The 10,103-nt window shown below is 51.0% G+C and overlaps 1 protein-coding gene across 1 annotated transcript in view; it reads left to right on the forward strand.

The window, feature by feature from the left end:
• AGAP1 (ArfGAP with GTPase domain, ankyrin repeat and PH domain 1) overlaps window positions 1-10,103 on the forward strand; it is a gene marked incomplete at its 5' end in the record, with an annotated part of 374,015 nt that overhangs the window by 94,876 nt on the left and 269,036 nt on the right. Inside the window, 1 exon segment of the mRNA XM_010862065.1 lies at window positions 3,170-3,262. Coding sequence (XP_010860367.1) covers window positions 3,170-3,262 — 93 coding nt within the window.

Consider the following 10,103-nt stretch of genomic DNA (forward strand, 5'->3'; position numbering starts at 1 on the left):
CACCTGAGGGGCGGCTGAACGTGTGTCTGACGAAGGAGGTGGTGATTAGGTTTATCCTAGCCTTCCTTTCTGCTACGTTCACTGTGCAGAGGCTCTGCGGTCGCTCTCCCGGCCCCCCGTGGCTTTCTGTGTTGGGTGTGATAAACTCTTGTTAGGGTTCTGGTGGCGTGCCAGGCGGGTGCCTTGCACACTCACTCCTGACCCCCCAGCAGCGGTACCCAGGGCAGCTTTGGATCTGACGCTTTCGCGGAGCCATTTGAGTGGCATTGTGAGGCTGTGCTGTGGGTGCTGTAGTCTCAGGGCTGGCAGACATAGCAGGAGAACTTACTGGGGACCCATACGTGCTGCGGTGTTTTATGTCCAACGGGTTTGTTGCAGTTTGGCTGTTGGATTTCTGTTTTATGAAATATATCGCAGACTGCTGTACCAAAAGTCACTGTAGGATGGAGAGACAGTAAACCCTTCTGCCTAACAAATTATCACCACTCTGTCCATGAAGTTTTAGTTTTATGGTTCTCTCCAGCCAAGTGTGAGAGTCATCGGGAATTTCTGCTGCATTTTGGCGGGGAAGTTTTCCCTCAGTTTCTACCTCATTCATCTCAGGGTATGTGATCAGACGTGGAGTTTAGTTCCTGATCCTGCTTCCTCTGGAATCTGGAATTCTCTGACAACAGAGTGGCTGTGGAGACAGATGTGCTGCCTTGAGGAAGATGTTAATTTTTTTCTTTTAATGTTTGTTTTGTTAATTATTCTGATTAATAGAGAATAATGAAGACAGATTTCCAGATTTAGAAATTCAGAGTTCTTAAAATTCCAAAGTACCATTAGTGGTCTCTACTGATTTGAAACCATTTTAAATGTCATCCCTGTGAGCTTTGAAGCTCGTTTACAAATAGAAACCTCAAATTCCAGCTTTCTCATGAACTGAGACATAGGGGAAAGAGAACTTATATAAAAGCTGTTACATAGCTCTTACCGCAGGTTATTAATTAAACAGTTAATTAATTAAAGAGAAAAGTGAGCCCCTAACTCTTTAAAGTTCATGACAAGGAATTACTTCCCACCGAGCCCAAAGGTTAAACATCACGTTCTTCATTCTTCCACCACTTTCTGTGTGTTGCTTGTTCGTGTCCTGGTACCTCTCTCCAAGCTTCTAGGATCCTAAAGAAAAGCAGGTGCGCAGTGCCTGGCTCTGAGTAGGTGCTCGGTAGATAATGCCAGCTTCTTAGCCTCATCAGGGAAGCCTGTCTTCTGTGGAGCCCGAGGGCTCGTTGCAGTCCCTGATCTGGGTTTACATCATGGGAGCTTTTCTCCTCATGCCCCATGACATCACTCCCTTTAATATTAAAAATATATATATACACATATATCAGCTGCACCATCTCACACCCTTTAAAACGGGATTTCATTAGCGCCTCGTTGCCGCACTGGACACCACAAAGTCTGCTCATTTCATATATCATCTCAGATTTGAAAAGCACATGGAAATGTTTCTCCATTTTCAATATTGCGTGAGTAATGTTCCCATTGAAAAGTAATGGAGTGGAGTTGTCACTTGTCAGCACAGTTATTAAGGAGGACGAGTCTCAGATCTTTCTCTCATAATAAAATAAATCTGTCAGAAAATCATCGTGCTCACAGTTTCTCATGCCACCAAGCGATGGAGACTTGGCTGTGGTTGCTCCTTCAATGTCCCCAGGTCATGGTGTCCTGGGGTGGCTTCCCTGGGGCCCCCGTTGACACCCTCCCTGCTGGCCGCCCTCCTGGGCATGCACGCATGTCATTATTGCCAAGAAAACTGTCAGGAACTTGGCAAACAAAGCTACTCATTTTCCCCCAAAGTACTGATATTTTACCCCCAAAGAGATCTTCAACTTTCTTTCCCCTTGGTTATTTTCTGTGGTATCTTAACACTAGTTTAACTTTGAATTCCCTCTTTTCTGACTCTCCAGAAGCAATAAAAAGGAACGTTAATGGCAGCTCGATATGAATTAGGAGTATCCCGTTGAATTGCACAGCTGAGACGTTAATAGAATTTTTAAAATCCTTCAGATGTTAATTAAATATATACGTTTATGTCACAGGTTTCCCAAACAAGCAGCGAGGAGTCCTTTTCTCCTCGGCTGGATTTAACTGCAGCTTCGGAATGTGTTTTCCTGTTGGGCGTTACTTTCCTGTATGGTCCATTGGTTTCTCGTAATTGAATTTTGAACTTCTTTGCAAAAGAATTAAAAGATGATTTTGCAGTGGAAAAGTGGGAAGGAAAGTTTAGAAAATTCCCTGTAACGTGATGGCTCGGTGACAATGGACGCACAGCAGTCTGTTCCTGGGATGTGTGTGCGTGTACATGGGTACACATACAGCCCATCCATGTGGGTACACGCACAGCTGGTACACAGGGATACACACACAGCTGGTACATGGGGGTACACGCACAGCTGGTACATGTGGGTACATGCACAGCTTATCCATGGGGGTACATGCACAGCTGGTACACGTGGGTACACACACAGCTCATACATGGGGGTACACGCACAGCTCATACATGTGGGTACACGCACAGCTCGTACACGGGGGTACATGCACAGCTCGTACATGGGGGTACACACACAGCTGGTACACGTGGGTACATGCACAGCTGGTACACATGGGTACACGCACAGCTAGTACATGGGGGTACATGCACAGCTCATTTATGGGGGTACACGCACAGCTCATCCATATGGGTACATACACACAGATGGTACACATGGGTACACACAGCTGGTACATGTGGGTACACACACAGCCAGTACACGTGGATACACACACAGCTCGTACATGGGGGTACTCACACAGCTCATCTATGTGGGTACATACACACAGCTGGTACACGTGGGTACACGCACAGCTGGTACATGTCGGTACATGCACAGCTCATACGTGGGGGTACACGTGGGTACACACACAGCTGGTACACGGGGGTGCACACACAGCTGGTACACGTGGGTACACACACAGCTGGTACACGTGGGTGCACACACAGCTGGTACACGGGGGTGCACACACAGCTTGTGCAGGGCTTCTTCAGGGCCTGTGTATTTTGCAGAAGCTATGCAGGTGGGTTTCACCTCCCCAGTCTGTGAACCGCAGCCCTTCCCCAAATGCTAACTTTATTTTTGCTTTTCAGTCTCGGAAAGGGAGTGACCCAGACAAAGAGAAGAAAGGCCTGGAGAGTCGGGCGGACAGCATCGGGAGCGGTCGAGCCATCCCAATTAAACAGGTAACGCGGCTCCCCCCTGGCCCGGCCCTGTAGCTGGAGACACACCCCGGGCCTCTCCTCGCCGTGAGGCTGGCTCGCGCGCCAAGGTTTGTTTGATGTGCTCCGCTGATGAATGTAGAAGTCACTCACTTGACATCAATTAGAAGAGGTTCCTGTGTGTATTAAAATAGGATCATTAGAATAAGAAGAGGGGAAATGTGACAACAGGCCTAATGAAGTGCAGTCTGCCCGCCTGCGTATGGAGTGTGTTTCGAGACTCGCTGGCTTCAAAGGCTGCCTTTGTAGCGCGGCTTTGATTGGGCCGCTGGCCGCCAGGCGACAGGGGTAAATCAGATCCCCGTACAAGAGCCCCTTGTGATCACAGGAATAGCCCGACGTGGCCCTAATTTGCTCTCGCAGACGGACATCTGAACACGGTTTCAGGCTGGTTTGCAGCAACGAGGCAATTAGTTGTGATAATCATAGCCGGTGTGTCAGCTGTGCGCTCTTGTTTGTAATTTGCTAATGAAGGAATTGTAACTTTGATTAGGTTCAGTTTCATTTAGACCTTATTATATAAAGGAACATTTACAGCTGTAATGTGGGGCCTTAATTAAACTTCCTCATTACACAACAGGACTCGAACGCACGCATTTGTTTTGGCCTATGTCGCTAGCCTGGAATCGGTTTTCATTAGCCCAGAAGCCGGGTACCAAATGACTTTATGTCTCAAGGAAAAGGGGAATTCACAAGACCTATTTGGCTGTGATAGTTCCCAGGGAAATGAAATGAAAGTGTTCAGCCTGGCAGCCTGGCTTCTGGAAATGCCGTCTTTTAGTTTGCTGAAGAAGGCCAGTTGGCTTCGAGTGTTTTCTGCTTAAGGGGAAGAGGAGTCAGTGGGCAGGATGACAGCTCTGCGTCTGCGCTGGCACCTGGACACGTTCTCGAATCCTGTAGGAGCTCGTGTTGGCACTGGCCACCCTTCGGGAGGCCTAGAGTCTTTCCACTTGAAACAGGTAGCCTCCGGCTTCACTTGGGGACGGGGCACTTTCAGCATGCAGGCGTGGGGCGGGCCCCGGCATCACAGGTGAGACAGGCGGAAGTCCACGGGGTTTCACAAGACACCTTCAGAGACGGGGGAACTGGTGTGTAGGCTGGCGCGGAGAACCACTGAGAGCAGTCTCCTTCCCTCCTCCTGCTGTTCGCACTTTTTTTTTTAATTGAAGCATAGTTGATTTACAATGCTGTGTTTAATTTCTGCTGTACAGCAAAGTAACTTAATTATATGTGTGTATACATATGTCTGTACATATATGTACACATACATTCGTATGTATTTATACGGTGTGTGTCTACGGGGCTTCCCAGGTGGCGCTAGTGGTACAGAACCCACCTGCCAATGCAGGAGACGTAAGAAACTCGGGTTTGATCCTTGGGTTGGGAAGATCTCCTGGAGGAGGAAATGGCAACCCATTCCAAAATTCTTGCTTGGAGAATTCCGTAGACAGAGGAGCCTGGGGGGCTGCAGTGCCTGGGGTCGCAGAGTTGGACGCGACTGAAGTGGCTGAGCACGCCGCTATATGCATGGTGAGCCCTTGGTGCGTGGAGTCCCTCCTTTTTCTGTGGAGCTCTCCAGACAAGACTGGAGTGGGCTGCCATTTCCTCCTCCTGGAGATCTTCCCGGCCCAGGGGTGGAACCCGAGTTTCTTTATGTCTCCTGCATTGGCAGGTGGGTTCTTTACCACTAGCGCCACATGGAAAGCCCCATAAACACAGCCCCCTGACACACACGCACATATATGTATACACGTGTGTGTGTGTGTACATATACATGTGTATATGTTTGTCTGTGTTCTTTTCCACCTTGGTTTCTCACGGGATCCTGAGCCCCGTCCCCTGCGCTCTACCGCAGGGCCTGTTGTTGATCCGTCCCGTGTGGAGTAACTGGTGTCTGCTCACCCCACACCCCCGGTCCCTTCGCGCGCACCCCCTGCCCCCTCCCCCTCGGCACGTCTGTCCTCTGTGTCTGTGAGTCCGGCTTTGACTGCTCCTAAAGGCTTTCTCTCCTGCACAGATGCAGGCACGGTTGCTTATTCTTTGTGCAATTACTTATTGGTAGAAACTTAATTCTCCACGTAAGGCCATTTTAATGTGTAATTTTCATCCTGTTGATGCTCTTTCAACTAGAATTGGGAAAATCACTGAACTCTTTTCCTCTCATTTAAAATATCCATCCTGGGACATTTCCTTTTGGGGTGCTAGACCGTGTCCCCCGTGGGCTCAGGTGGGCGTGCCGGCCGCTGCCGCGGTCAGGCTGGTCCCCAGTGTGGGTGGGGCCTCCCTTCCCTTGGTTTCTGCCCTGCCCCGCTGCACGAGGCTTGCTGTACAGGCCAGGCTCTCCGTCTGCATGCTGCTGGAGGCTGACAATGAAGGGTAAGTCTGGTATTACCCTGTCCTGGGAAGCCTTTCAGTAGTAAATGTTCGAAATAATCCAGCTCACCCCTCAGTCACGATCTGGTTTCCTAGGGCACCCTGACACAGGCAGCCCAGCCAGCTCCTGTCTCTCGTACCTGCCTGTGCGTACAGACGTGGGAAACCCGCGTCCCGGAGCCCGCACCTGGCGGGTCAGAATCCCCTCGAGGCAGGACGTTCCCGGCCTTGGCCTCCACATTTGGGAATTGGGCTCCGGATAATACCGAGTCCCTTGGGACGCTGAGATGAGGAGATGCCAGAGAGGATTTTTAGATCCTGGTAAAACCAGATTTTCAGATTCATTGTGCTCAGGACATATTGGAGCCTTGCTGTGGGCCGCACAGGCTGATGTGCGTTTACACACAGACGTATCGATTGATCTGTATTTTTATAAAGGAACAGAGACCATTAGAGGTAGTCTGGACTCCTCAGCCTGCCAGGGATGACATCAGCTAGTAGAAATGAAGCGAGAGGATTGTGGAGGATGGAGCTCAGTTAGAGCAGCACCTGCCAGAATGTTCTAGACACTGCAGGCCTGAACGATTAAGTGACTGCTTAGTATTTGCTAAGCATTCACGTAATATCTCTCTCAACCCTCAACATTGCCACAGTTTACATAGCTGTGTTATCTTCATTTTTAAATTAAATCCTTGTGGTGCAAGCATGTACCCATGCACCCTACACTGCCTGTTGGCCAGAAGCCTTCAGGAAGCTTAGGAAGGGAATTCCCTGGCAGTCCAGTGGTTAGGGCTCTGCACTCTTACTGCCGAGGGTGTTCGATCCTTGGTCGAGGAACTAAGATCCCACAAGCGACACGGCACAGCCAAGAAAAAAGAAAGAAAGCTTAGGAAGCAGAGTTACATGCCTTGAATTAAACGTGTGGCCCCAGCCTCAGACAAATACCTCGTGCCCAAGGAGAGGAATCTTCTGAGATATGCCTACAGCACCGCACGTCTGTGGGGACACAGGTCCTCGCACGTCTGTCTGGGGTTGCCCGAGGTCCCTGCATCCCATCTCCATTGCCTGTTCTTCCCACCAGCATCTGAGCCCCTGTCTCCACGCTCCGTCCCCATTCGGGACTGGGTCCGTGTGTTGGGGCCCCGAACCCCGGCTCATGGGCCCTAAAGACAGAGAAGTCCTCCTCCTGAGCCTCCGGGTCTTCCGCGGGGCTGAGCTGGGGGTGGCTTTGGGACAGGCCGGTATGTTTGATCATCACAGGCTCTGTCTCCACCCCGGCACACAGGAGTCTTGTTGGGGGCAGTTCAGGACACGGGTGAGGCTGTGTCTCCATCACGCTTGGCAGCCTGATGCGTGTCTTTGCAGACGGAGCGTGTTCCGGTGGGTTATTTTAACCACGTCCAGCTCACGTTTTACAGCTCGCCCGTTGGCTGTGAGACGGAGGCTGTCCTCAGCCCAGCGTGGGAGGAGCTGTCCACGGATGGTGGGCAGTGATCCTGTCTCCCCTCCTTCCCCCGTGAAAGCTTTCTCATCGAGAATGTGACTTGTCTTCTGCAAAATAACTTCCATTTTTTGAGGACCTGGGCCCACCTCCGCGTTCTTTGTCCTTTCTGAGTCTCAGTGGAGATTCAGTTCAGAGAAGTCTGCTTCTCCTTCTCCGTCTGCCTTTCCTTCCTCCTCCTCCTCCTCCTCCTCCATCTGCCTCCTCTTCCCAGCCTCCTCCTCCTCCTAAACTATGGCGATCAGGTCTCTTCGAATAGAAATGTAAAAGCAAAAAGCAAGGAAAAGAAAAAGCCAGGGCCCGGCTCAGCGGCGAGTGGGCTTGTCACGTATTAATTTTTCATTGCTGTGGAGAGTTGCACATACATAATCACTTGATTGCAGTGGGAGTTAGGGAGCTCCTATGGTGTCATTTGCATAAATCTTGTTAAGTCAATGGCAGTTAATGAAGTACAAATGAGCCCGGAGAAGGTGACATGCAAATCGTGGGTGGCAGATGGGAGGTCTGTTTGGGGGACGGCAGCTGTGTGCTCTTTTTTTTTTCCCTCTCTCCCGAGTTTTTTCATCTCTATACGATGGTCCATATACTCAGCCTGTCCTGTTTTCCTTCTGGACTCCTCCTGCCTCTGATGTTCACCCTGAAAACACAGACCTCAGGGCTTCACCTCGCACCCAGTAACACACACTAGAGTGTGAACATTTGAATTTGTAGAATCTTGGATGAGAGGGTTAGATATCATCACCGACTCGATGCATGTGAATCTGAGCAAACCCCGGGAGACAGTGGAGGACCGGGAAGCCTGGCCTGCAGCAGTCCGTGGGGTCGCAAAGAGTCAGACACAACGGAGCCACTGAACAACAGCGATCTTGGTCAGTTGATCCTGCTCACACCGTTGAAAATGCCTGGACATACCTTTTGTATGTGAGGACAAAAGGGAAACAAGCAAACGCCCCACTGAGTGTTGTCTCGTGGGGTCTCAGAGAGTGAGAAAGTGAAGAACACTGTCTGCTTTATCACGCTTCTGTCTGTCTGTCCTTCCTCCCCTGCAGACAGACTGATGGTGTTTATCTGGTCAAGATCCCTCCCAACCCCCGGCCCCCCTTGACAGGTGAGCCCTAAGGGATGGGCTTCTGCAGGTTAGGTGGGCGGGGAGACTCCAGAAGAGCACTGTAGATGCCCCCCTGTAAATCCGGCTGCAGCAAGGACCCCTCAGAGTCTGCGTGGACCCCCTCAGCAGGGCCCCACAGGCCTGTCTGGGTGAGGCTGGGGTGCCCCTGGCCTGGTGGCTTTTGTCTTGGAGATTTAAGTGCTGGCAAGGCTCAGAGAGCTGTTAGAGATTAATAGGCAAAACACTGCATCTGCTTGCTTCCTGCTTTCAGAATTTTTTTTTTTTAATTTCGTCCACTGGTTGCTATTTTGGAAGAAAGAAGTCCCTGATGTCCTTGAACAAACGCAGGCAGAGCAGTGTGTGCAGGGAGCTGGGCTGCGGCGGGCCCGGGAGCCGCCCGCTCTGTGCGACCCTAGCTCTGCCTGGTCCAGCCCGCGGGCACTTTCTCGGAACCTGGGTCTGAGGTGCTGCTGGAGACCCAGGTCAGCTGCTTAGTTCTGGGATCCATGGAAACACCAAACACTAAGTGTCTTCGTGTGATTTTCTATTTGTTTTCTTTTTATTAACCTAAGTTGGGAGCGTTTTATTTCCTTCTTTAAATTTTATTTGAGTAGAGTCGATCTACAATATTGTGTTAGTTTCAGATGTACCGCAAAGTGAGTCAGTTATATGTATGCACACGTGCGTACTAAGTCATCTCAGTTGTGTCAGACTCTTTGCAACCCCATGGGCCATATCCTACCAGGCTCCTCTGTCCACGGGGATTCTCCAGGCAAGAATCCTGGAGTGGGTTGCCATGCCCTCCTCCAGGGGATCTTCCCGACCCAGGGATGGAACGCATGCCTCTTACGTCTCCGGCACTAGCAGAAGGATTCTTTACCACTAGTGCCAGCCGGGAAGCCCCTCGTTATAGGTATACATGTATTTTAGAGTCTATTCTCTTACAGATTATCACAGATGTTGAGTAGAATTCCTTGTGCTATATACGGTAGATGCTTTATGGTTTCATGTGACTTTTAAAAGAATTCTGAATTTTGGCCTTGAACCCTGATGGGACTTCGGCCACCTCTGGGGCAGAGGAGCCACCAGTGAGCGCAGAGCCCTTCTTGTAGCCCCTGAAGCCGTGGGGAAGCCCTTCCCAGGACATAGAGGCAGAGCGGCCTGGGTGGCCTTCCCCAGCACCCTGCAATCACCACGAGCTACCGTGGAGCCGTGCGTGTGTTTGATTCTCAGTCAAGTAGAAAGCAGCAGTTATCAATTCAGTGAAAGGAACCTCGAGTTAACTCCCTGGCCAGCCTGCCACTAGGCCTCTGACCTGCGTGGTCTGGTACCTGGAACGCACACCAGGGGCTGGATCGTGTGACATCCGCAGAATAAAAGCCACTGATGCCACTTACTTTTGACGTCCCCAGAACGTCTGACACTGTTCACAGCCAGTTGGTCAGGCATCAGGCCATCATCAGCTTTTACAGAGAGAGCAAGATTGGTGAGTGAGATGAAACCATAGAGAGACTGGATAGGAAAGAAAGGGGTGGCCCTGTCCTTCTCCCTGGACACGTGGGGCTGTGTCCACGGGGCTCCTGCTTGCCCCTGGCCACAGCGGGGCCCCTGCCCTTCTCCCAGGACACGCGGGGCCGTGTCCACTGGGCTCCTACTTGCCCCTGGCCACAGTGGGGCCCCTGGGCACCAGCACCCTGAGAAGACGTTGCTCACCCATGTGGCAAATCAGCTCTGCCCGCACCCACTGGGGCCCAGTCCGCTCCCCAGAAGCAGGTAATTTGCTGACGCCGACCTGGCGCCCTGAAACCTAATTTACCTCACTT

Source organism: Bison bison, unplaced genomic scaffold, assembly GCF_000754665.1.
Source record: "Bison bison bison isolate TAMUID 2011002044 unplaced genomic scaffold, Bison_UMD1.0 scf7180017864475, whole genome shotgun sequence".
NCBI lineage: Eukaryota > Metazoa > Chordata > Mammalia > Artiodactyla > Bovidae > Bison > Bison bison.